The sequence below is a fragment of the Bubalus bubalis genome, chromosome 23 (genome assembly GCF_019923935.1).
Source record: "Bubalus bubalis isolate 160015118507 breed Murrah chromosome 23, NDDB_SH_1, whole genome shotgun sequence".
Taxonomy (NCBI): domain Eukaryota; kingdom Metazoa; phylum Chordata; class Mammalia; order Artiodactyla; family Bovidae; genus Bubalus; species Bubalus bubalis.
This window is the reverse complement of record NC_059179.1, coordinates 14,731,734-14,757,325: the sequence shown is the minus strand read 5'-3', so window position 1 is coordinate 14,757,325 and position 25,592 is coordinate 14,731,734. Positions and strand designations below refer to the sequence as shown.

The following is a 25,592-nucleotide window of genomic DNA, read 5'->3' as shown; positions in this document are numbered from 1 at the left end:
ATTTCAAAATACAAAATCCCCTACTCTGTCATTAAATAAATCACTGTTATGTTGGACAGTATGACTGTACTTAATGAATCAACATGGTTTTGTAAAATATCTGTCTAAGCAAAGCACCTTGTCTTCTTTTCACAAAGCATCTGAGTTAAATGAGTCTGTGAGTTGCTCGGATAAAATTCTTGAAGCATCTATGGTCAGATATGAGTGAGTAGATTTCTATGGTCAGAAATGAGTGAGTCGATTTCTGACCCCTGGATAGTCTAGGGAGGGGTTTGGCAGTGATGAAAAACTATAAGTTGTGGGTCGGCTTCGGTGCTGTAGTGCACGGTTATGAATATTGCAACATGATAACTCTCACCCAGAAAACCCACCACGTAATCCAGGGCTAAATTTCCACCCTGTCCCAGGGTTCTAACTCAAGTTGACTCTACTTCAAAAGAAGGAAAGCTTGTTTGGCCAAAAACCCATGAAGCATCAGTTTCAGGAATGTGACATGCTGTTAAACCACAGCCGTGTAAGCTTGCGGCTGCTGAGATTTTCCAAAGATGAAAGTTTCACTTTTCAAAGGAAAACATGGCACCGTGAAGCTGGAGAGACATAAGGTGAATGGCGTCGATTGGCCCCAGGAACCGTTCTCTCCCAAAGAACACCTCTTATGCGTGAGTGTGTTCCAGAGGAGGGCAGGGAGATACGCAAGAATGGGCTGAATTTATAAGATCCCAGTGTTGACACACAGTGCCTACCTGTGAGTAACTTTTCAGCAGATGGAGAGAGAGGACAGTTGGGCAGAGTCCAGTGTCAGTGTGCAGCATCGTGGAGACCGGGGAGCACTGGGGAACATCTCAGAGCATTACCCCAGAAGCCAGGTCAAGTGGACGGTCAGCATGGCACAGCTGTGAGAGGTTTTGGGGTGCGAGAGCAGATGCAGGACTCGGGAGCCACGAGCACCAGGTCACAGGGCAGGAGAGAGGTCTTCCAGCATCAGCATAGGGGTTCAGTGTCTCTCTGAGGACACGCGTCAGACTCCGCAGGTCCCACCTCGTTTGACTCGGAGCTTCAGCGGAATGATCACCATGGACTGCAGAATGCCTCTGAAAGAAGCTGTCAGGATGTCCCATCTCCCTAAATTGGAGTTCATCTGCATTTTAAAGTAAAATAACGATCTGAGCAGTTGATACAGAGTCAAGTCTTGGGCTCTAGTTGTCTCACGTTTTCCTTATGTGGTACTAACATTTCTCTTCTTCTTGCTTACCCTCCTCTGTCCTTCAGAGCAGGTCTGAACCTGTATTTACTATAGCAATCCTTTCACCATTGGAAGGAAGGAGGGGCCCCCACAACCTCTCGATAAACATTCCTGGTTCCTCACACAGTGCTTTTGTGGGGTGGCTTCTAGGCTTGGTGAGGGTCATCTGAACACTGGCTAGTATGCACACATACATTGAAAAGCATAGGCCCCACTCCCAGAAAACTGAGAGCCATTTTTCAGGGATGGTGAAAGCAACATAGGCAGTCCATGGACAAGGCTCGAAACCAGAGCCAGCTGACCTTAGATTCACAGTGGATAGTGGCTGCTTCTGAAACCAAAAGGTGGTAGAGATCAAAGATCAACCCAGCGAGGGTGACCCTCCCAGAGGGGCCTAAAAGCCGTGACCAGGCCTGAGACTAAGGCTAAGCCACGGGTAATTGTGGCCTTTTGCTGTCTGGGGTAAAAGGAGGCCCTGGCCCAGAGTCTGTGGGCACTGGATTTCATGGACACTGGTGGGGGAACCATTGGGTGCTGAGCTTGGCATAGCAGGGAGAAGCCCGCCCCCTTGTGGACCTCTGAGGGGTGGCAGGATGCAAAAAGCACCCTGAAACCTCCAAGAATATGCGGGTTCTGGGAGGAGCAGCCACTTCCTGTCTCTGCTCCCATTTCCCAGTTGCCTGCAGTCTCCTGATCTGGACTGTCACAGGACAGAGAGTAGTGTGGGGGACACAAAGGGAAGTTAGGAGGTGGACACTCCTGGACCTAGCTATCTGTAAGAGAAAGAGAAATCAGGCAGGTGTTATTAGACGTTGGGAGAAAAAGAAGGAAAAGGCAGCAGGAGGTCCTTCCTGGTTCTGCCACTTCCTGGGTGGCCCTGGGCAAGTTACAGTGCCCCTCTGGGCCTCCTGGGGCTACACTGGTGAAGGCTAAAATCCCAATGCGTGTCCTGCTTTATGGACTACGCTGGAAGTCTTCACATGCCAGTCCTGACAGTACTCTGTCCTTGGTGACACCATACCCCTGACTGAAGAGAGAATGGGAGGCTGCCAGGGCAGGAGGTACATGAGGAAGGGGAAACAGAGGGCCAGTTGGCAGGTTCACCCAAGGCCCAGGAGGGCACAGCACTGTGCCAGGCCCCTGGGAGCCCCAGAGAGTCCTTTCTTACGTGGTCTCCCCGCCTCCCCCAACTTCGGCCAAGTCTACAAAACACTGACCTCCTCCTCCCGAAACGCTTCTCCACCAGGTGACACATGGATCCATAGGAGCCTGGTCTGTGAAACACGCCTGCCCAGACCACGTGACCCGACCCATCAAAGCCACACAGCAGCCACAGACATCGATCCTGCCTCACACTCACACACATGGAAACCGCCTTTACTCAGTACTAAGCGCATTATCAAAGATTGTGTTTTTAACGTATTTTCGAGATAAATTTCTGTACTACTCTGTAATCGATGAATATAATTAGGCTAATTGCTCTGGGAAATGCAAGCCAGAAGCACTTTCCTCCAAGCTCTCAGGATAAAAAATAAAGGCAGATTTTAAAAATTAAATTATATGATAAAATGGCTCAAATTTCCTTCTGCACTATGCTCATAGAGACACACGCTCACGGAGTCACCTAAGACGGTGTTTTGAAACACTGACTGTCCTCTGGCAAAAAGAGAAGTATTGAAACTCTTAAAAAATGACCTTGGATAAATTATCTGAAATAATGTCCTCAGGCTAGTGTGTTCCTAACTGGAATGATCCAGGGTGAATGTTACGGGGGGAAGGGTCAGCTTTGCACACCAAGGGACACTAAAGCTTTGACTGGAAAAAAACAACAACAACTGTATTTTCTCATTAAAAAAAAAGGCATTATAAGGTTATTATAAGGTATTATAAATTATTCTGTAAATACCCCTTAAAACATCAGAGGGTTCCAACTGAAGTTACAATCCAAGCTTCACCTAAAAAACTAAAGTCAGGTAGAACATGTAACTCTCATTGTAGTCAGAATTCTTTTCAAACACCTATTTAGACCACCCAGTTTTTCTGCAGTGTTGCCAGATTCTAAAATTGTAATGAAAATTTTAAAGTCCAAAACCGACAAGCCATCAGAGGTTCAGTAAGCAGATTGTGCCATTTCAAAACTGAAAATGTGCTTGCATAAGCAAGTCACCAGGCTAACCTTTCTGGATTGAGAGTCTGGCCTTCAGTTCAGAACATGGCTATGCCAGGGTCAGAAATGTGACAAAATTGCGCTTTCGCGGAGGTTAGCCAAGGTTCACAGGGTCATGACTGGGCCATTTTATCAGTCATGTCAGGCTCACACCCTATTGCCTGGCATAGATAAAAACTTTATCTGTCAGTTTTCTAAATCTACTCTTCCTGCCTCATTTTCAATAAAGAAAACCTGGATTCGCTTATCTAAACCAAAGACTGGCCTTTTCCAATACTGTTTTCATATGCAACTTCAGAGTAAAGGAAGCAGGCCAGTGATTTGGGGTCTTAGTCAATAACTTTGTCTTACCTGAAACTTTAATTTCAGAAAACAGTTCTAGCACTATGCAATACCACAGATTTATGTGTATTAAATGTACTAATTATGAAAGTGTTATATTAGAAGAGGATCAACTCAAAGTGTTCTCTTTTCAAATTCAACTTTCTCTGTAAAGCAAACCCCTTCTCATTTTTTAAATTAATTCTGATAGCTTTTCCAAATAGAGAATATAAACTATCATGGAAAAATTTACTAAATTACCTTTGGACACACACATATAATATATATTTTCTAATAACTATTAAGAGAAAAAAACAGGTAAGGTTTCTTCTTCCCAGAAAATAGATAGGCACAGATGACAAAGTCATGCCTGTAGACATTAGAAATCTAGTTAAATATATGAATATAAAACCGGTGAGTTTTTTCCCACAGGAATATTAAATGCAAGACGAGCACCTTCAGATTTTATTTTATTTGGAAACTATCCAAATTCATTATTTTAATATTTAAAGACTGTGGTACTGTAGAAGAGACACATAAATATTATAATATACATTTAAAAATTAAATATAATCAAATCAACATGACACTAGGTAGAAATGCCTATGTACACTTCAAATGAGTCTGAGGTCTGGGCTTTCTGGCCCATCAGATTTCCCCCTGGAAACGGGTGAACCTGGCCGGGAGATCGTCCACAGGATACACAGTGGGGCTCGTTTTCATTGTAGGAGGTCCATTTAGAAGCTGCCAGTCACAATGCCTGGCCAGCTCCACTGTAAATATTTTGAGAAGAATTTTTGCAAACTCTTTGCCTACACAGCTCCTAAGGCCTCCTCCAAATGGAATGAAGCTGAACCTGGATGCATCCTCTGGGTGAGGCAGCAGAAAGCGGTCAGGATTAAATTCCTCCTTGTTGGTGAAGATATCGGCAACATCATGAGTATCACAGATACTGTAGATTACATTCCAGCCTTTGGGAATCTGGTATCCCTGCAAAAGATTATGATGTCCAAAGGGCTGACAAACTGAAATTCAACTGTCAACAGGAAAAAAAAAAAATCTAAGACTTATATCCTTGGCGGAGTTTTGAGTTGAAAGAAAAGGAGGAAAGAGAGGTGGAGAGAGAAAAAAACAGACATTCAGGGGCAGGGCAATGTTATCAAAAGAAATGTAAGTCAAAGCACAGGAAACAAATGGAGATTTAAAACTACTACACAAAAGGTAGGGGCGGGTGAGAGAGAACTTTTAACTTACATTTAATTCAAAAGTCTTAAGGGCAACCCGAAACCCTCCTGGAACTGGGGGGTTCAGTCGAAGGGTCTCTTTAATAACACACCCAATGTACTTAAGCTGTTCCAAAATTTCCACATCCAACTTGTTGTCTTGATTGCCTTTGCAAAGTAAACCCTATCAAAACAGTCACACAGAGTGAACGGTTATTCTGCGCTCCAATAAAATCAGCCCAGCAGACGTAAACAGGCTTAAGTGGCGGCTGGACCCAAAGAGCCTCGTGATCCCAGAGTGTGGGGGGAAACAAGGAGCAGCTAGTGATCGTTTGCCTCCATCCCTGGGCCCAAACCATTATTTACAATTCCAAGATAATGCAGCTCACCAGTTAGAACCACCAAGTTTCTCCCCATCCCCCAGTCCCCACCAAGGCTGCTGGCTGCCACCGCAACCCCCTAGGGGTTCCCATTCATGCCCTTGAACACACAGACCTAAGAAAGTCTGAAAACCTCCAAGGATCCACCAAAAGTGGAGAAGAAACACAAGGTTGAACCCTGCCAGAGTGGGATTACAGCTCAAGATTCCTTCCTTCTTATTCACACAGTTAATTATCTTTCCCACCATCCAACCCACTCACCCTTAGCCCTGTACTTCCCAGATACTCAAGGAAGGCAGCACACTTAACTATTGGGAACTTGGCTAGAGAGCTGCTGAGGTTTTTAAGCTAATAGCCAGCCCCCCCTCAACTCATGCCAACACCCCACCCCCACTGCCAGTTCCCCTACCTTATTCTTCAGCTCCTCTCGAACTTTCTGGAGAACATGTGGGTAGAGCCCCAAGTAAGTGATCAGAGACGTAGCTGCACTGGCCGTGGTTTCATGCCCTCCAAAGAGAAGCTCTGTTGAAGATTGCTTTAATGCCTACAAGTGGATTAAGACCAACGTTTTGACAAGTCTGCATGCAATTTTACACAGCAACTACTCAGAATAGAACTGAGGATTCAGGAGGGAAGATGAGAAGAGCTGAAAGTCGACTGACAGAAAATCTATTTAAACAAAATGCTAAGACCCTTTAGTTCAGCTACAGCCGGAAAGGCCAGTAAGTTCCCACTCTCTTTGGAACTCTTAAAAGCGTTAGTTGTATTAAAGTCACCCAACATTACTCACATCTTGCAAATTCCAACTTTCCCTTTAAAACCTGAAAGGGATGGGCGACGAGGCCTCTCCCCAGAGCTCTGTAGACCCGGTATCTCAATCTCTGGGTCCAGTCCCTGGGATCTGGGAGGGCTTCTCACTCTGGAAACCTGGGCCCCTCTGCGTGCACTTTGGAGACCCTAGGAATTGCTTTTGGGAAGCCAGGGGAGCAAACTACGCCGTGCCGCTCCTGAAGCTGCGGCTTACCTGCATGTCCAGCCTCTCTCCTCTCTCCCAAGAGTGCTCGATCAACAACTGCAGGGCATCTTTGCAGCCCCCGCCCGCCTCCGCCGCCGGCAGCCTGCGGATCTTGGCGCGAATGTTCTCCTCGATGCGCGCGTGGATGAGGTCGCGCGCCTTCAGGCCCTGAGCGCAGAGAGCGCGCCGCGGTGAGCAGACGTCCGGATCCCGCGCCCCCGGAGCCCTAGCTCCGAACCCCACAAGGCGCCCTTACCCGGTACAGTCCGCTGAAGGGCACGTCTATGGGCAACGAGAAGAGATTGCGGGTCATTTCCTCGAAGGCCTCTACCAGCTGCTGCTCGTCTTCCCCGCCGCTCGCCAGCCGGGACTCGCAGCCCAGCAGGATGCGCATGGCAATGCGGAACATAAGGCGCTTCACCTGGGGGTAGACCAGGAGGCCGCGCTCGCCGCAGCTCAGCCATTGCTCCAAGTAGTTGCCCACTTCTTCGGCGATCACTGGCACGTAGCACTGAAGCGCCTCGCGGCTGAAGGCCTGCATAATCACCTGAACTCCGAGGAGGGAAGAGTATTAAAGCCCGGCCCCACCCGCCCCTCTTGCCTTCCAGGGTCTCCTAGACATCTGCAACCCCACCAGACCCAAGGCACTTCCTGGCTGGGAAAGCTACACTGGGTTTGAGAGGGTCCCAGCCGATGCCTTATACAGCTGGCGCTCGCCCAGCACCTATCTGCCAGAACCCCTTACTCGAATCCGGTCCCACTTCCTGTCCAGGCGCCGCCACCCCTCCCTCACCTTCTTGCGCTGCTTGTGCGAGGAATCGTGCAGGTTAGAGAGGCACCCAGAACCCAGGATGGTGCGCACTGACGCGGGCCAGTGGACCGACACCAGCCGGTGCTCTCCGAGCAAAATGCGCCGCACGTTGTCCGCTCCCATCACCCGCACCGTGGGCCGCCCGAACAGATGCGTCTTGTAGATGAAGCCGTATTTCCTGCGCTTCATCTGCAGGAACTTCCTTCGCTGCGAGAGGAAAGCGGAGGAGTGAGCGGGCGTGAGGGGGCGCCGGGGAGCGCCGAGCCTCCCGCCAGTCCTGATCCTAGCCCCAGTCACCTCCCTCCCGGGGGGCGCTTCAGTGGAAGTCTGGAACCGAGTCGGGCTCGGGAGAATCGTGCAATCCCGCCCCAAGCTCCCTTACCTGTAGCACCATCTGCAGTGTTTCCCCAAAGAAGGGGAAGCCCATCGTTCCGGGAGGCAAAGGGAGGGCACAGCTGCGGTCCCGGCTGCTCACGCAGTACAAGTCCCAGAGCTTGATCGCAGCCAGGAAGAGCAGCAGCGGCAGCACGAAGGTGCAGAGCGCACTGGCCAGCAGTGCCGGGAGCCCCATGGCGCGCCGCGACCTTCCGCGCCACCTGCCGCCACCCTCAGCGCTCTGAATCCCGCCGCGCGCCCGCTTTATAGGCGGCCCAGGTTGCTGCCCACGTTACCTTAGACAAATTAGTTCACCCAAAGTTCATCTTTAATTGCGGATTGGGCCCCTGGCTCCTCCCCCCGCGAGGCGCTGCCCAAATCTTTAACCGTTTGTTCCGCGCCGAGGCAGAGGCGGCGCCGTGGCGGCTTCTCTCGGAGCGCGCCTCCTGGGGCGCGGGGCTAGGAGCAGCCTGCTGCCCCCATACAAAGTGTGCGGGGCTCCCGGACGGCGGCAGGGGCACCGGGGAGCGGAAACTCCACGCCCCGGGCTCCCTGGCTGTGTCTTCGGAATCCCTCCCGCCGGGTCCGACGGGAGGTCCCAGCCCAGAGCTGCCTGCACCCGCTTTCTGTTTTACAGGGCCCCCTTCCACCTGCAGAGGAAGTAAAGGGGAGTGCGTTCAGGGATCTTCAGCTGCCTTGTCCCGCAGGTGAGGAAATTGAGATTCAGAAGGCGGAGCAAAACGCAGGCCTCCTGACTCTTCCAGAGACCCCACAGAAGAGCCCAGAGCCAGTTCCCAAGTGAGAGTTGCGGGGATTCAAGACCGGCTGACCACTAATTCCCAGATTCCCAAACCCCTCGAGGCTCACATCATGAAGTCTTGGAAGGTCCTACTTAAAGGTTCAAGAGAGCCTCCAGATCCCCAGGACTCCAGGTGCAACCCTGCTCAAGTCTGAGCCCTGACTCTGACTCCCTAGCCCGGGACCGCAGGGGCAATTCATCTGCGACTCAGTGGCAAACAGCGCTCTGCAATCCGGCCAAAGCCGGATTCCGAGGGCCCTGGGGTTAGCAGCTCCAGCTAGGCAGAAGGGAAGAGAGTCCTTAATCCTCGCAGGATAAAGACACAGATGCAGGAGGATGGATGGAAAGCCCAGAGTTTGGGCTCTGAGTCCCGGATCCATCTCTACTTGAATGATCTTGGGCAAGTCACCGCACATCCTTGAGCCCGTTTCCTCCTCCTTGATGTGAAGGTGATCTTTCCTGACCAGTCTACACCTCCAGGTAGTTGTGAGTTTCCAAAAGTGGCTTATGGTTGCACATACTTTTCCCAGCCCCAGGCTGGGCTACCTTAGGCTAGACTAAGGTTGCACATACTCTTCCCTACCCCAGGCTAGGCTACCTTACCAGGGTGACCTGGGCTCTCTAGCTCCCACCCGGCAGAAACCTACCCAGAGGAGAGGGGGTGCTGGGTCCTAAACCAGGCCTCTACCGGCCGCTGATTAAGAGTGTTGAGAGAATCCTGACTGGGAAGTGGGTCTTTTGGCCATTGCCCACCTATACGATTGGCCGCTCCTGCAGCCACAGCCTGGAGCTCGGACACTGCGAGAAGCGCACGTGCGCTCCCCGTTTCCAACCCTGTCGAGCCAGTGGGACAGGGTCCGAACTTCCTCGGACCAGTCAGGGCCATTCGCTCCCTCGGTTTCAACGCTGAACCCACCAGCCGCGCCAAAAACGAAACAATAACGTATAAGTTTGTTTAAAGCCGAAAAGCGGCTCTCACAGGAGCGAGTCTCACGCCTTGGAAAGCGTCCCTTGGAGATGGAAAACACTTTGATCCCGAGAGCTGTTAAGTTAAATACACGACCTTCCCGCGTGGTCCCGCAACCGGGCGGGTCCGGCAATGTCTGCGGAGTCGCCGGGACCTCACGCTCGCAGAAACGTTCCACGCCTGGCTAGCCCCAGGATGTCTTTCGGAGAATCGGCGGTTCACCATAACCCTACACTGGTGTTTCAGAGGCTCCAGGGAAGGGTCTCGCCCACAATCGTTTCTTCAAATGAACTGACAACTGTAAACAGTGACAGACCACTTGGGGGCACCGGCTGGAACCGGGCGAGACACGCTGGAGGTAATTCTCAGAAACCCTAGGCCCGCCCCTTTCTGGACGGTGCCTCCGGCCGGTGAGCAAAGCAGGCCAGCGGGGGCGTGACCTGGGGCCCAGTCCCAGTCCTCCGGCCTGACCCGCCTGTGACCCCTGCGGGCCGGACCGTGACATCTGAGTGAACTCTGCAGGGCCATCTCGCCAAGTTCAGCGCGCGCCGGGTCACAAGATGAGCGGGGCCTGCCCGCTGGAAATTGCCACAAAGGGGAAAAATGTTTTACTCTATCTGCCATCCAGGCCCGCGTGGGCGACCGGGGGAAAGGATTAAATGGGATAGTGAAGAGCACTAAAGAGCATCTTGAAGAGGGGAAGGGTCGGTAAATGACCAACCCAATAAGAACTTTGATCTAGAAACTTTACCAGGCTTTCTTGGGTGCTGGTGGGTAGGGAGAGGGCTTCGTTAGCTGGAAAACAAAATAATGTTTCTAAGATGTTTACAAAACATCTTAGGTGGTAAGGGTTGGCAGGGGTAGGGAGTAGTTTTTTGCTGGGAGGGGAGGTGAGCTCCTGACTGAGGTCAGCTGAAGCACCCCTCCCCCACTTTTCTCCCGTCAACACTTTCTTCCCTTGTCTTGAGCAGATTCCCACCCCTTCGGTTCTAAACCTCCTGTACTCTCTGCTTGGGGCTCTTCTGTCCCCGGACACCCCTGGCTGGTTCCTTCCAAAGTCGAATGCCACTCTTTCCAGCCCCCAGCAGAGCCGCCAGGCACTCTGTATGACAGCCCTGTTTTATTCTCTCGAAACAGCTCTACCATCATCAGAATTATTCTTGCTCGTTTGTTAGTTTATTTACTGTCTCTTTCCTTTGCGAGCACACCAAGTCCAAGAGGGTAAGAATCGTATCTGCCCCTTACTCAGAGAATCAGAATCAAGAGCTCTGATTTTCCTTGAAATGATGAGTCGATGTATCACTGGGAAGTCACAGTAAAACTGAAGCTGCCCTTTCAGAGGCTTATAGTTTAGAACAGACCACACAGCACGTAAATCGGGTATCTTGCAACCTGGGAAGTCCAGGCTTCTGAGAGCCCCGCCCCATCTATCTCTCCTCAAATCAGAATCAACCCCAAGCCCTGGTCTTCCCACCACCTCACCCTAGTGGAGCTTCTGAGCTGAGATGTTGTCTCTGTAGCGTCAGGAGCGCCCTGAGGGCAGGCCTCAGATCTACCACTTTCACCGGCTCTGTGGCTCTGGCGCCTGCCTGCAGATCCCATGGCGCCAGGGCCTGTGGTCAGCGGTGGGTGATGAATTGTTGCAGATGGGGTTACGACTGTGTCAGTTGAGCTCAGAAGGGCCCGCTGTGCTCCTGCTCCTGAGCTACTGGGCCCTGCCTAAGCCTGCTGCCTCCCCTTCCCTTCTGGCCCCAGGATCCACCTTAAGCCTAAGGTCAGGAGGGCACTTTCTGGTTCCTTCTGGTTCACTAAGGGGTCAGCTCAGGACTTGGCGGCAACTTCTCTGGCTCACCCATCATGTTCAACTGCCCCCAGCCTGTCCGAAGGTGGGCAGCAGGTTACAGCGTATTAGGAAAAAAGGAGGCTCTTGGTTTAGATTTAAGCACTGTTGGGAACTTTTGTGTTGGAAAGATACAGAGTGTCCTTAGGCCAACCTAGGGATCACTATGAAAGGATAAAAGGCCAAGAGCTACATGGTGGCCACAGGCCAGAGACTGGAGCAGGGGGTAAGGGATGGGGTGGAGGAGAGCACTGGCTGAGTGGTCTAGTCTCCGGCCTCAGTCTCTCCTTGTAATGAAGGAGGTTGAAGCAGTAAACCAGGGCGACCCTGCAGTCAGCTATCATCTTGGAGATAATCTGTAGCTCAGTTCCCTGGGGCTATGCTCGAGAGTTTCCAGCAGCCTGGGCCCCAGGCTGTCCAGTTCCTAGCCCCTCTCTGGGTATATGAAGGGCAGGCCCTTCCGGGGAGGGGGTCTTTCTTGAGTCTCTGCCACCTCCATCCCACTTTCCCACCGAGGAGCAGCTGCCCAGCTAAGCTGCAGCCTTCTCACTCAACTACTGCCAGGAAACGATTTCTCGGCCTTCCTGTTTTGGGTACAAATACCCCAAACCTCTCTGATTATGTCTCAACCTCCCATGAAAATAATCCAGCCTTAGAATCCTCTCGGTGTACCTATTCTCTCCTGTATAAATGGAAAGATTATATGCGTTCTTGAACTAGGAATTTTTCTTTTAAGAAATCGCCAGTAGAATCCGGCGCTGTTGATCCTGTTTAGAGCCCGGAAAGCGCCCGCAATTCTGGGTTTCTGCCGAGACAGGCAGAGTGGCCAGGGCGCACCTAGCGGAGGCCAGCTGCCTGAGGGCCTTCCGTTGGGCGCCTTCTCAGTGTCTTCCTATGGCCCAAAGCCAGGCCAGAGATGCGCTCCTGGCGTCCCCGCTTCCTCGCTACAGTTGCCGGCCCTCCCTCATTCGACGGCCCACCCCACCCCACCTCCCCACGACCCATGCCTCCTCCCCAGCTTGAATCCTAGGGGAAATGTTCCCACCATCCCTGCTTTGAAATCCTGAGAAAGGCATAAGAGACTTGGGCCACCACCTTTCCTCCCTAAGGGTGCGAAGTGCTGAAGGCACCATCCCACCAGCTAGGACGCTTCACCAAGGGAGGTGGCGGTGGCTCATGAGTCTCCTCCCTCAGAGTCGGACACAGAGCTGCGTTCAGTAACCTTCTGATGAATGAGAGCGCGCCGGACCCGGCACTGGAGAACGGCAGATGGGCGGCGCCGCAAGCGCGCCGCAGCCGCTGGCCAAGCCAGGTTCCACAGCGCAGCAAGTCAGAGGCGTTGCCCATCCTGCGCCGCCGGAGACGCAAGAGGGTGGAAAAAGAGCCGCAGCCCGTCCACCGGGTGCACGATGGGCACGGTCTGCATGGCGGGGAAGGCAGGCGTGGCCAGTTCCCAGCGCGCCGTGCGCACCAGCTCCACCGCGAGCAGCTGGAGCACGGTCTGCGCCAGCTCCTGGCCAAGACAGCTGCGCGCACCGCCGCCGAACGGGATATAATGAAAGCGGCCGGCGGCGCCCCGTGCATCGTCGCCCGCAGTGCCGAAGCGCTCTGGGTCGAAGCCCTCCGGCGGGCTGCGGTACACTGCGGCCGTCTCGTGCGTGTCTCGGATGCTGTACATCACGTTCCACCCCTTGGGGATCTGGTAGCCCTGCGGGGAGGTGAGGAGACCCGCCTGACCACCAGGCACCCGGAAACCCAGCCCTAACCGATCCTTCACCCGCGGTTCATCCAACAGGCTTCCAAACGGGCAGGGAAGTGCGTCTTAACCGGAAACTAGGAGACTGCTTTGCATTCCCGTCTGTTTCAGCTCCTTCTCTGGTGAGCTGTGTGACGTTGGCTACATCATCTCTGAGTCTCAGTTTCTTAAGTGATCAAGTGAGACCAAAAATGCCCGCTTTGTTGTGAGGACTCAAATAACGGGTCTGACATATGTATTAGTGGTCAGTGAGTGTGCTCTGTTACTGTTCACTGTTTTCTCTGTTTTCTTCTCACATTAGGAGACCTAAATTCGAGTCCTGCATATACCAGCTGCCTGCGTCAGAGCAAAGCAAAGGACAGCTCCTTTACGATCATCTCAATTTTTCAGCTCTTTACACTCAACTGAAAACTGCCTCTCTGTACTCACTAGCCATGAGCTGTACATAACTTTCAGATCCAGTAGCCACACTCTGAGAAGGTGCATGTGAGGATTAAATTGTTGGAAGGAAGCTTAAAATGATGAAGGCTTTCATGTTCCCTCAGCTCACCTCTTTTTCAACTATTCCACTTTTGAGAGGTCTTCCAGCCCCGACTATCCGGCTCCCTTGCTTGAACAGGCTTCAGGAGAGCCTTGCTCTCAACAGGCAAATAGAAAATCTTGAAATCATCAAGGCGTGCCCTCTCCTCTCTAGGCCTCAGTTTTCCCATCTGGCTAAGACCCCTACCCCTATTCACTCTAGTGGTCCAGTGCTCTTCTACCTTGGTTTCCCTAAGTCTTGCACCCCAGGCCTGCTCAATGATGTCTGAACTCCAAAATTCAGCATCCCAGACACTACTAAACACCTCACTAATCCACCGACCTTTGGACCATGCCGTCTTGGTGATATGTGGTCCCCATCTGAACCTTTCACTGCTCCAGTTCAAATGCCAGTTCCCAAAATGTTTTGGTATCATTCAGCTAGAGGTCACTCTCTTCTTCACACCAGTTTGTGATGAAGTTGCTGGCTCTGCGCCCCCTTTCTCTCCACAACAGCGCCTCAAGGGCAGAATCTCTTTCTCTTGTTCAGTTGCTAAGTTGTGTCTGACTCTTTGCCACACTGTGGACTGCAGCATGCTAGACTTCCCTGTCCTTCACTAACTCCAGGAGTTTGCTCAAATTCATGTCCTTTGAGTCCGTGATGCCATCCAGTCATCTCATCCTCTCAAACTCTAGCATGCAATGGGGACACTGGCTGTTTAAGGCGAAGGGGAGAAGGTGCCCACTCTGCCTGGAGCTGCCCAGGGATTGGGCTGGGGGTGGGGGGGTGCAGCGGCAAACACCCTCAGTTTGGCAGCATTAGCGTTCCCCTCCCCTGAGTTAAAGCTGGAAGGGACCAAGGCAGCTTCCCTCCAGAGAGCAAACTGAGGCCCAGAGTGAGAAGGGAATTAGCCAAGGTCATACAGAGACAGAGCCAAGCCTAAACCTTAACTTTCTTGCCCGGCTCAAGCCAACCAGATCACTACCCATATTTTAATAATCCCGTTTTCCTGGAACCTGGCCTCAGCCAGAACCCTGGACAGGTAGCAATGATTGGTCCCTTTATCTTGTGAGAGAGCTGGAGAAATGGAGCACAGGACAGAGTGGGCGGCTCTTTGTGTGCTACCCAGGCTCACTGGCTGAAAGGGGAGTGCTGAGCAGAGAAAAGGATGATTTTATTCTAAAACTGGCCTCTAACTGAGTTGACTACCCAGACAGCAGTCAAAATCTTCGCAGGTGGCGCTAGTGGTAAAGAACCCACCTGCCAATGCAGGAGACGCGAGACGTGGGTTCCATCCCTGGGTTGGGAAGATCCCCTGGAGGAGGAAATGGAACCCATTCCCCTATTCTTGCCTGGAGAATTCCATGAACAGAGGAGTCTGGAGGGCTACAGTCCATGGGATCGCAAAGAGTCGGACACAACTGAAGCAATTTAGCACATAGCCCGGGGTCCCTAACCTTGCTTTGCGTTCTCAACCGTGGTTCCGGGAAACGTGATCGGATTCAGCCCTTTTTCCAGGAGGCCCGGAGAAGGGAAAAGGAGACAGCGCCGTCCTAACCCCTACCCACCTCCCAGCGGCCGGTTGCAAGGCGGGGCGGGCGAGCGGCGCACTTACGTCGAGCTCGAAGGTGCGCAGGGCTGTCCGATAGCCCCCGGACACCGGCGGCAGGAGGCGCAGCACCTCCTTGACCACGCAGCCGACGTAGCGCAGGTGGCCCAGCGCCGCCAGGCTGAGGTCGGGCTCGCAACCGCAGTCTGGAGGGAGCCCAGCGCCGCCCCCCGAGGCCGCCGGCGCGCAGCCGCACGCGCGCCCCAGCCCCTGTGCCGCCAGCTCCTGCTGGATCTTGGCGATGGCTGCGGGGTGCTGCAGGAGTAGCAAGACGAGGGACGTGCTGGCACTGGCCGTGGTGGAGAAGGCGGCGAAGAGGAGCTCCACAGCTGATTCCTGCAACACAGCCCAGGGGCGCTGTCTCCATTAGCCGGTTCTCAGGCTGTGGTGCAGGGGCCCCCACATTTGCCATTGCGCACAGGCCAGAGCGCAGAGTGCTCGGAGGCACGGCTACCTGGGAGGGTCCGGGAGTGGATTGAATCCCAAGTCCGCCACCTGGGGAAACCACAGATAGCCTTGGGAGGTTCCCATAGATAATGCCAGAACTTTTTTGGTGTAGTGTTCTTAGTGCTTTAAGTGACTTAAGTCATTGGATTCTCACCCGCAGTGTGTGTGGCACCGTTTCTGCCCGTTTTACTGAGGCTCTGAGAGGTGCCCAAGGTCCCTTCAGTCACCAAGCCCAGTAGTCGGGGCCAGGAGTCCAGCACTCTTAACCATGCAGTGTTGCCGACAATGCCCCTGGCCGTCCTGACCCGGACTGCTGTGGAATTAACCAAGGCACCTGCAGCAGCAGAAGCAGCAGCCTGGCACCAAAGTGAGCATCGTGGTCCTCTTCCCGCTTAGTGGTGGTCCCAGTGAGTGACTGCACTGCTTCCCCGTCTGCACTGTCTGGAGGCTTCATCATCCAGGCCCCAGTCCTCACTGCCTGCCTGTGCCCTCCTCCCAACTCCTGGTATGGTGTCTTCCTTCCTGGCAGCAGCAGGTGTGTGTTTACACACTGATGGATGTGCTCACAGGGTGAATGTGGAGCCCTCCTCTCTAGCAGAGGCTATGTTTGCTCATTGTATAGAGTCTGGCACTGAATAGGTAGAATCTGCTTGTGGAATGAATGAGCTGATCCAAGACTAACTGGCTGTTCTGGAGAAGATGGGGAGCTGGGACGGAGACCCTGGGGCTCCAAGGTTCTTCCTGACCAGCCAGAACTGAAGATTTCTGGCTAGTGGGTCCCTTCCTGAGAACCTGGACAGTGTTGTCATGCCCTCCCCAGCTCTGCCAAGGCAGAGGGAATGTCCACGTCTTTCTGTACCACTCCCCTTCCCAGCCTAGAACTATTCCTATCTGCCGGCTCCCCCACGACTCACCAGCGCCCTCCTCATCTACTTCTAACCCCTTGACTCTTCGAGACTTCACAACCACCCAGAAGTTAGGAAAGAGATTGTTTGTCCCATTTTCAGAGAAGACACTCAGGCTCAGTGGCTCACCAGTGGGAAAATGAGTGTCAGAGAAAGGATGGGAGCTGCTTATGGAAGGGATGAAGTGTTTCCATTTCTAACTCCCCTGCCCGCTGCCCCCCCCCTTCCCCCAGCCGCTACATTCCTTTTTGGGTTCTTGAGCAGGTGGGCCCAGGGGTCATTCCAAAGCTCCCCTCCTTACTTCCACTGCATGTGTTCTATGCATACATGGGGGAGGGGGTGGCAGTTTCTAATTCTCCAGTAGATGCTCAGTGGCAAAACAGACCAGTACCCGAGGTACCAGGTGCCAAGTTGGCTCATGGATGCGTAGATTTGGGGAGGAAAGGGGACACTTGAAGGAATTGTGGAATTTGACCCTGAACCCTTAGGGTTTGTAGAGAAAAGGGGTGAAGAAAGCGTCATAGGCAGACAGACTGCAGAGGCGAAAGCATGAAGTGACAGGGAAGTGGGGAAGAGGAGAGCTGTTTGCTGCCAGAAGCTGTAAGGGAGGACCTAGGATTCATGCCTTCGCTTGGCCCAAAGCCACAGAGGTAGGGGGTGCGGCTGAACCAGGACTGGACCCAGGTCTCCTCTTTCCCTCACCCTGAGGAGTGTCTGTGGCTCCAAGTGGGGCCAAACAGGATGTTGCTCCGTTGTTCCAGGGATTCAGCCTGTGTGTAGAGACCTGCTATACATGCAAAAGAGGGGAGGAGAAATCCGGCCACATACCTTCAGCTCCTGCACTGAGAGCTCATGGCCCAGTTCCCTAGTGCTGTGGATGATCCCATCGAGGGCATCGCCTGGCTCCACAGCAGCCTTGTCTTCAAGAAGCTTCTGTGCAATGGCCTCCTCCAGGTGCCGATGCAGCTGGTCCCGGGCCCGAATGCCCTGATGTGTGGGGAGACAAGGGAGTTGGGGTAGGAAGGCAGAGGGGGCTAGCCCTGGACACCTACCCCCGACATCTTCCCAGTGCTGGTCTGGCTCTGCTGAAAGCTAGCGTTAACAGATTCCCAGCTTAGCTCCACATTGTAGAAGGGACTCAATATAAAGGCTCAGGAATTTGTCCTTTACCCTCATATACCATTCTCTCTTGATGATCACAAGCCCCTCTTTGGAGCAAGGCCAACAGTTTACTGTCCTCCTAAGGGGAGGATGCTGAGGCTCAGAGAGGTCAAGCAATTGTCCAGGGTCACGCAGCTTCAAGTGTCTGTGCTTGGCAGAGAACCCAGCCTGGGAGTTAGCCCACCGCCCTTCTCCTGCCTGCAGGGGCAGTTGGCACCTGTGCAGAGAGGAAGGGACACCTTGATGTACTCAGGAAAGCTCTGGCTTAAAGAACACTACTGGAAGTTCTAAACATTAGCCTTTGTAAAAAGGGGTAGCCAGGAGGGCTGGGGTGGTCCCCCAGAGTTCAGGGAGCAAGCACGGTGAGAAAGCATCTGCCAGGGGAAGCATTTTGAGCACATCGGCTTCTTATCGGGGGAGACGGAGATGGGGTGGGGAGCTGTCAAATCTTGCCTCTGCCCCTACTAGCTGTGTGATCTTGGGCAAGTCATTTAACCTCTTGGAGCTTCAGTTTCTTCATCAATTAAATGAGAATAATATTTTGCAACCAAGAGGATTAAATCAGAAAAACGTACCCGAGGCAATCGGTCCATATATCAGGTCCCTTTACACATAACTATTATTTTTAATTGGGTGAATGAAAACCAGGACATTGGCACAGAAAGAAGCCCCAGATCAGTTGCTCTCTAAGTCCGGCCCATTGCTCTGAAGTTTGAAGAGGCCATGGTTCTCTAATCCGGAAACTAGCGGGCCTGGGGCCGCGGGCGGTGAGCCGACACCCACCCCTCTCCAACCCCGGCTGGCGCCGGCCTGGGCCGGGGGCGTGTCTGGGGCCCTTGTGCTCCCATCCGTTGCCCAGCCACGGGGCTTCCAAAGAGGCGCTGCAGGCCGGGCCTGGAGGCGCCGTTCTGGGGAGGGGCCGGGGCGACTGGCTGGGCTCCCGCCACCAAGACCCAACGTCGGGAAGCCCGCGGCTGCTGGGGCTGGAGCTCGTCCCGCCAGGCGTGGTCCAGAGAGGGTGTGTGGCCCGCCCCGGCTCACACAGCGAGTCAGGACAGAGACCAGCCCCAAGGCCCACCGCCACCATGCCGCCTCCCCACACTAGGCAGAGCCTCCATCTCCCAGCAGAGGTGATGCCTATGGCGCACCAAGGGAGCCTCAAAGGGAAGGTCTGGGGCGGGCGGGGCGGCAGTACCTTGCGCAGGCCGCTGAAAGGCACATCGAGGGGCAGGGAGAAGAGGTTCTCCACGAACTGCTCGAAGGTCCGGGCCAGCTCAGAGCACTGCACCTCGTCTAGCCGTAGCCCCAGCAGGATGCGCGCGGCCATGCGGAAGGTGAGCGCTTTAGCGGCCTCATAGACAGCGACCGGCCCGCGGGCCGCGCACCAGGAGCGCACCTCCCGCCGCAGCGCCCCCTGCAGGCGAGGCACGTAGCGCTCCAGTGCCGCACGGCTGAAAGCTCGAGCCAGGATCTGAGGGGAACGCACAGGGTCAGCCCTGGCCGCCGTCCGGTTTCCTCTGCTCCACGACTCCAGCGGAGCCAAGAGGCCAATTTCGGCCCCTTCTTCCTCTTCTAAGCGACCCGGACCCAAATGTGTTGGGTTTTGCTTTCACCATTCCCTCTAGTTCTTGTCTAATGTACACAATGCCTCCTCTCCATCCAGGCTCCAGGGGCCACCTACTCCAGGAAGTCGTCCCTAACACTGAGTTTGAATTTCTATCGGTTCTGGCATCAGAGTCGCAGAAGATCGAAGATGAAAGAATCTTTAAGTCCCAGTCCTGGCCTTATAAGACAAACCCGGAGAAGGTAAGGGACTACCAACCCAATGCCACCCACTTGTCAGGGGCCCTGGTCAGGTTCACAGTGTATCCCTAACACCTCGCCCCGGCCTGGCCCACGGCAGCCGCTCAGAAGCCGCGAGTCCGACGTCCCGACGGCCGCTTCTGTTTTGGGCTCACCTTCCGCCGCTGCCGGTGCGACTCTCCAACGGCGCCGAGCAGAGTGTGCGAGCCCAGAAGGATGTGCGCACTCTGCGGCCACTGGCTACGCACAAGGCGGTGCTCACCCAGCAGGACTGTGCGCACGTTCTCCGCGCCGCTCACGCGGATCACTGGTCTGCCCAGCAGGTGCGTCTTGAACACCGTCCCGTAGCGCTCCCTGCGAGAGCTGTGGAAGCGCGAGCCCTGCGAGCCAGGAGCGAAGAGGGATGGGGCCACTGGGTCTCGGCTGCGAAACTAGCCCAGGCATCCCAACTGCCTCTTGATAAAAACCTCCTGCTTCAGGCTGGCATCTTATTCTTTACAAAACGGTCTCAAAGGTGCCTCGCGACTGTCTACCCTACGGGGATGTACATGCTCCCGTTCCCATTGGTGAGATGGGGAAACAGAGGCTTAGAATGGGGACCTGAGTGCCAAATAGCCCAGGGCTGAGACGTGCCCCTGACTCCCGATTCAATGGTGGCAGTACATAGGGCCCTAGAACCCCTCTGTTCATCCCTGCGTGGCGTCGGGTCTTAGGTTGTGCTGGAGAGAACGCCAGTGACACACGGTCCCTTCGAGGGAGAAGCTGGGTAGAGGGGAGGGCTGTATATGCTCCCTGGAGCCCTGGGCGACAGAAAGAGAATGGCTACGAGCCCTGGGAACCTTGAGAGGCAGTGGGGGACAGAGAAGAAGAAGGTGCGGAAACGACGGACTGCTCACCTGAACTAACCAGTGCAGCGTTTCCCCGAAGAAGGGCCAGCCCATGGAGCCTTTGGGCAGAGGCAGGGCAGAGGCTCGGTCCCGACTCAGCGTCCAGCGGAGGGTCCAGAGGTGCTGCGCCAGGCTGAGTAGCAGGCCCGCGCCCAGGAGCGCGGTACCCACCGCCCCCAGCGCGGACAGGCAGCTCAGCCCCCAGGGTAACATGGCTAGCCTGCGGGGGACGGGCCGCTCCAAGCGCAGGAAGCGCCGGAGCTGAGGCGCGCAGTGCTCACCTGTTCTGTCCGGAAAGGGTCCGGGGGCTTGCGGACCAAAACTGAGATTTACCAGGGGCTTCGCTCTACAAGCAGAGGGGCAGCGGAGGATCTCAGTGACCACGCGCCCTTAGGGAACGTGCCTTCATAGAGACCCGCGAGCTCAGGACTTTTTCCTGAGTCGGATGGCTCCAGGGCCAAAATGCCACCTCCTTGCGGGGGTGCGGGCTGCCTCAGGACCGCTCGCGCCGAGCACCTCCCACCGCCCTGGGTCAGCACTCCTACGACAGAAGCAGCGAGGGAGGGCAAAGAGAGGAGCAACTCACCGGCTTGCCAACCACGGCTGCGCTCACCCGGGTTGTGTAGACCCCCGCCCACCTCTCTCTTCTCCAGCCTTTTAACCCTTCTCGGCCTACCCAGGCAACATTTATATAGATACTGGATTGCTCCCTGCGGATTGATCCCGATCCACACGACATGACGCGCCTCTGCATATTTAAGGCGCTCCACGCAGGGTAATGATTGGAGGCGGTGGGCAGCGGCGAGCTCTCCGGGGGCCTGGTGTGGGGAGTGGCAGTAGCTGCTGCGCTACCGCTCAGCCGGTGCCGTGCCCGACGCAGATCCTCGGGCGGGGCCTGCGGTTTCGCGCCAACAACTTCCCGACTCCAAGCAGGAGCTCGGCGAGTGGACTGACCTAGCGCAGGGGAGCTAACGGGGGCTCTCTCTAACTTCCAGGTGCCGGTTCCCAAGGTTCCCACGGCACTACAAGGTTAAAAGGGATAGGGGTTCTCCACTTTGCTCTGCTTTTATTTCAGGGAAATTGCGGTCTTCGATGCCTGCTTTGGCATCGCAATCGCCTACAAAGGATGGCCTGGGTTGCGATTCTTCGACATCCCCTCCCCTCCGAGGTCTCCGGTCCACCACTTCCAGAATCCTTCAAAAGGGGGTAGTGTCACTGCTGCCCAAAGCTTCACGGAGACTCCCCCTAACCCCACGAGGAGCAGATATCCCCGGGCGCCTTTCGGGTCTCGAGGACCAAATTCACCGATCCCTCCCCCTTCGTATCCTTCCATCCCATTAGGCTACATAGTTGCTTTTCGGGCTTTTTGTGGGGCCCTAAATGCCCAGGACTCGGGCGTCCTAGCCACTACGGCTCAACCCAAGGGGTGTATGTGTTGCGGGGCGGGGTGGTGGTGGGGATTGCCGGGTGCTTGTTTGCCTGAGAAAAGTAAACTCCTCAAGACCATCGCCGCTGCGAACCCACAGTGGTCTGCTCCAAACAGTGAAAAGGCGGCGTCTCTCTGAATCCGGGACGCCTCAGCCCAAGCCGGGGAGACGTCCCAAGTGCCCTGGAGGGCTGGGTAAGGCAGTCGAGGGCCACCGCTTTCCAGTCCTCAAAGAGAACTAGCAGCTCGCCGTCTCTAGTAACTTCCAGAATGTATTGTATTGTACCTAGAAGTAACCATGCTTTCCATATAATATTTTTTAAAACGTTAAATACTTTAGGATTAGATCAAGAGATTTAGGATTAGGTCAAGAGAATAAATGCTTTTCTTTGTTTTGGCGATACTCCCGTTCCAGTAACTAAATAACAGCCTTTCTGAAGAAAGCAGTTGTTTCAAATCAGGAAACTCTAAACAGATGCAACAGCAATGAATTTTCAGCAACTTGCTCAACCTTTTTAATATTTAATCACAAAATCAAGAAATGCACATATAATTCTTTACACTTATTTTACAGAGTCAAATATAAGTTTCTTACAGGCGTAAATTCTGAAAATGCAAAAGGATTATTCAGCATAAATACAATGAAGACAAAGTAAGGATCAGATTGATATTACCATTTGGACCACAGTAATTTACACAGAGTAAAATGTACACTCGTTTTAGGTTTTCCAGAGTTCATTTTGGTTTGGCTTGTTTCTGCAATAAGGATCCAGCACTGAGGTCTGCGCCTTGAAGAAAGTAACCCGACCCCTGTGGTAACTTGTATGTGCAGGAGTATGTCTCTCCTAGCACAAGTGGCACCTGAAGTGGTTAGCCCCACTTAGCTTCTGTCCTCCTAACTTGAACCAAACCAAACCAAATAAATGGGGTCAGCTACAAACAATATAGTTAGAAATATTAACCCTGCTGAACAGAAACAACATTGCATCTTCAGAAAATCCAAATACCTTTTCTTCATATTCAGATTAAATTAAACCACCCAAGTAGAACAAGTAATTCACATTCTTATTGGGTTAAATTAAGTTCGATTTCAGGTTCCTTTAAATATTTGTCTATTTCCTCCCTCAGAATCAGCAGAATTAGACAATTAAGTCTACTTAAATACTAGTGAGGTGAAAATTAAAGCTACAAGTCAGAAAATGTCAGGGAAATGTCATACATGATTGCATTCCAAAACCAGATACTGGGAAGAAAAAAAAAACAACCAGAACAATCATTGAAGTCTAAATAGAAAAAACACCTATAGAGGCATAAGTTCTTCTAATGTATTTACACAATCAGTTTCATGTACAATTTTTGACCTGATTTATATATTACAGTTTTGCCTTTTTTCCCTAGAAGTGAAAAAAATTAATGTCACATTTTCCATATATAAAATAGTATTCAATTATTTAAAAATCCATACAAATGATATTTATAATTCTTGTTTCTAAGCTCTCATCAGTGTCTTTTCCCTATTGTATTTTTTAATTCTGCAAACAATTTTCTGTATCATGACCAGTGCCCGTTAGAGATCAATGTTGAGTCACAGACTTGGTGTCACTGAGTACAAGCGATGTGAAGGCTATGTGTGTTGGGACATACCATTCACCAAACTTCTCAGCTGTTTCACAACTGTCTCTATCAACTTCTGTTTGTCTCGATCATTCTTCCTGAATTGAGCAAATATATTGTTCTTTTTGCTAGTATCCTTCATCCTAGGAATATATGTGAATGAAGAAGCTTAATAGAAGGAATTTAAAAGTTATACTGTAACAACTAAGATATCTTGGCATGCTCTGTGTTATCTCACACTAAATCTATGCTTGAAAAATATACTTCAAAGAAAATAGGTATTACTAATAGAGTTACAGAGATAGCAACCACAGAAAATACTGGCAGCTTTATTTTGCATTCTACATGAAATGGTGTTCTTGCATTAGTATATAAATCTAAAAGCATGTTTTCTTACATGATACTATTTTCTAATATCATTCCATAAAGTATGCTAAAATACACACCCTCTACAGACTCTGAAAATCATGCTCATAGCAAGACAAGGTGAAAGGAAAAACAACAGAAAATTTAAAGCAGTAATTTTTTTTTGCCTCAGTGGTGTTTCATGGCACTGTAAAACAATTTATTTAAAACCGTTCCTTGTGTCCTTCTCAAATCAAATACACCACAGATATTTTGAAATGTGGGAAAATAAGACACACTTTCAATGCAAAAATTGAAATTTTTAATAGTGATATCTGAAATATGATACAGAGAAAAGAAAACATGCTGCATAATGAGAAGGAAAAGAAACACCAACACTTGTTTTCTGGACAAGATGCACCAGTAAGTGTTCTGTTACTTCAGATTTCAGAATATTATTTTTTCAAAAGGCATACTTCTCTACCTGTAAGGAATCCAAGCCCATCATGGTAGGCTTTAGATAGCACTGATGGCAAACTGATTCCAGTCCCTTTCTAAAGCTAATTAAGCCCGATACTGAGGACACAATAGGAAAAATGTTCAGTTCATATCAACACAAACAGAAATCTCGTAAAAATCTATACCAACACTGAAGGCCAGAAAGAAGGAGGCTTATATTTTGGTCATTAAAATGAACTGAACTTTTAAGCTCCATGTAGACATTTTTCTTTTGATTAAAAATCTCCAGTTCTTCAATTATCACTGAATTACCAGCTGCTAAAATGATATGTGAAGCTTTCAGAGTATACTCACTTCTCCAAAAGAGTAAGGGCTGTGTTTGGATTCACCCGAAGGTACTTAGACGCTGGCTGACCATAATCAGCTAGATAAGTAGACCAATCCCAAACCATAAACAGGTCGAGGAGCTGAGGAAGATGGGAAAAATGTTAAAGCAATTTTTGACTATTTATCCACAGCTAATACATAAAGTATATGCTACTCTTGATCCATTTGATCCATCTGCTTCTCAGATGGAACAGAATAACCAATCTTATTTTTAAAACGTCATTAACTACATTTTATAACCAATGTAGTGTATAGTGTCTTTTCACTTTTGAAATAACTAAAATTGTGAGGGGTTGCCTTTCTAATAAAGTACTTCATTGCATTTCCAAATAATTGTAAAATAATGAAAACACTTTTATATAAATACATTAACACTTGTTCTAATGTATAGAGATTTAATCTTTACACGTTATTTGGTTCATACTCAGATTTAATTAGTAAAGGTTGCCACTAACTGAAGAATTTTAAAGAATTTAAATTGAACCTTTTTTTTTTAAGAGGTTAAGTATGTTTACCTTTCAAAGAAGTCGTTTACACCTAGACTTTCCCAGAGTAATTTAAACCAAAAAGCTCAGATAATCTCAATGAAGTGCATTAAACAACCTCTGCTGGATTCTCCCTGGTGATAGATCCTCAGTAGTGTTATGAAATGAGGTCTTCAGGACTCAGCTTGTTAACTCTAGGCAATCATTTTGTATAAACAAACAACAACAAAAAGGAAACCCTCTTGTTTTCCATAGTGTTTTAAAATTGACTATTTGCTTTATAATCTCCAGTTAGAATTGTTGTCAAATATAGAAGTAATCTTTTAAAAGCAATGCCATGCCTAAACCAAAGCACCAAACTCCTTATCCAACTTTAAAACCCTAATCCCCTTTAAGCCATTTAAGACCAACTTCCTATCCCCATCTGAACTGTTTCAGAAAGCTAAATGCTTTACTTACTACCTTCCTTCAGTTTTTATATTATTCTTTCTTTTTGTTTTAGCTCACTTTACAAGTACGGGGTGTAGTGGTTTTGCTTTCAAATGAAGTATTTGTATTTACTCATAGAATACATGAGCCAATCCACTGACTCTGAGAGAGAGAAAACTTCTGGGGTGGTTAAAAACCAGAGAAAAGTTACAAGACAC

At 51.4% G+C, this 25,592-nt stretch overlaps 3 protein-coding genes across 10 annotated transcripts in view; all 3 read right to left on the bottom strand.

Annotated features, from left to right (window-relative positions):
• Positions 1–4,184: 4,184 nt before the first annotated feature.
• Positions 4,185–11,835, bottom strand: LOC102416634 (cytochrome P450 26A1). The gene is made up of 7 exons (XM_006073683.4): positions 7,543–11,835; positions 7,143–7,367; positions 6,606–6,896; positions 6,359–6,517; positions 5,744–5,878; positions 4,986–5,138; positions 4,185–4,721 (listed from the first exon to the last, which is right to left on the bottom strand). The coding sequence occupies exons 1-7, from the start codon at positions 7,729–7,731 to the stop codon at positions 4,380–4,382; spliced, it is 1,494 nt and encodes a 497-aa protein (XP_006073745.3). The 5' UTR covers positions 7,732–11,835; the 3' UTR covers positions 4,185–4,379.
• LOC102396855 (cytochrome P450 26C1) lies at positions 7,791–20,738 on the bottom strand. The gene is made up of 6 exons (XM_006073710.4): positions 20,239–20,738; positions 19,498–19,722; positions 18,735–19,010; positions 17,207–17,365; positions 15,033–15,362; positions 7,791–12,849 (listed from the first exon to the last, which is right to left on the bottom strand). The coding sequence occupies exons 1-6, from the start codon at positions 20,440–20,442 to the stop codon at positions 12,472–12,474; spliced, it is 1,572 nt and encodes a 523-aa protein (XP_006073772.1). The 5' UTR covers positions 20,443–20,738; the 3' UTR covers positions 7,791–12,471.
• A 1,404-nt stretch (positions 20,739–22,142) lies between these two features.
• EXOC6 (exocyst complex component 6) overlaps positions 22,143–25,592 on the bottom strand; it is a 191,561-nt gene continuing 188,111 nt past the window's right edge. For 7 of the 8 annotated variants that reach the window (XM_025274102.3, XM_044935318.2, XM_006073686.4 and 4 more), the window contains 2 exons: positions 24,428–24,540; positions 22,143–23,412 (listed from right to left, as the gene is read on the bottom strand). In XM_025274102.3, the coding sequence (XP_025129887.3) occupies positions 23,280–23,412; positions 24,428–24,540 (246 nt within the window). In that variant the 3' untranslated portion in view covers positions 22,143–23,279. The remainder of the gene's footprint in view (positions 23,413–24,427; positions 24,541–25,592) is intronic. The other variant, XR_003106194.3, reaches the window with a different exon arrangement.

Excerpts from the sequence above, each read along its gene's own strand:
- LOC102416634 (XM_006073683.4), bottom strand. The coding sequence starts at position 7,731 with ATGGGGCTCCCGGCACTGCTGGCCAGTGCGCTCTGCACCTTCGTGCTG. Across the intron at positions 7,368-7,542 it reads CACTGCAGATGGTGCTACAG|CGAAGGAAGTTCCTGCAGAT; the intron begins GTAAGGGAGCTT and ends TTCCTCTCGCAG. Across the intron at positions 5,139-5,743 it reads GAGAGGAGCTGAAGAATAAG|GGTTTACTTTGCAAAGGCAA; the intron begins GTAGGGGAACTG and ends CTGTTTTGATAG.
- LOC102396855 (XM_006073710.4), bottom strand. The coding sequence starts at position 20,442 with ATGTTACCCTGGGGGCTGAGCTGCCTGTCCGCGCTGGGGGCGGTGGGT. Across the intron at positions 19,011-19,497 it reads CGCACCGGCAGCGGCGGAAG|ATCCTGGCTCGAGCTTTCAG; the intron begins GTGAGCCCAAAA and ends CGTTCCCCTCAG. Across the intron at positions 15,363-17,206 it reads TCTCAGTGCAGGAGCTGAAG|GAATCAGCTGTGGAGCTCCT; the intron begins GTATGTGGCCGG and ends GCTGTGTTGCAG.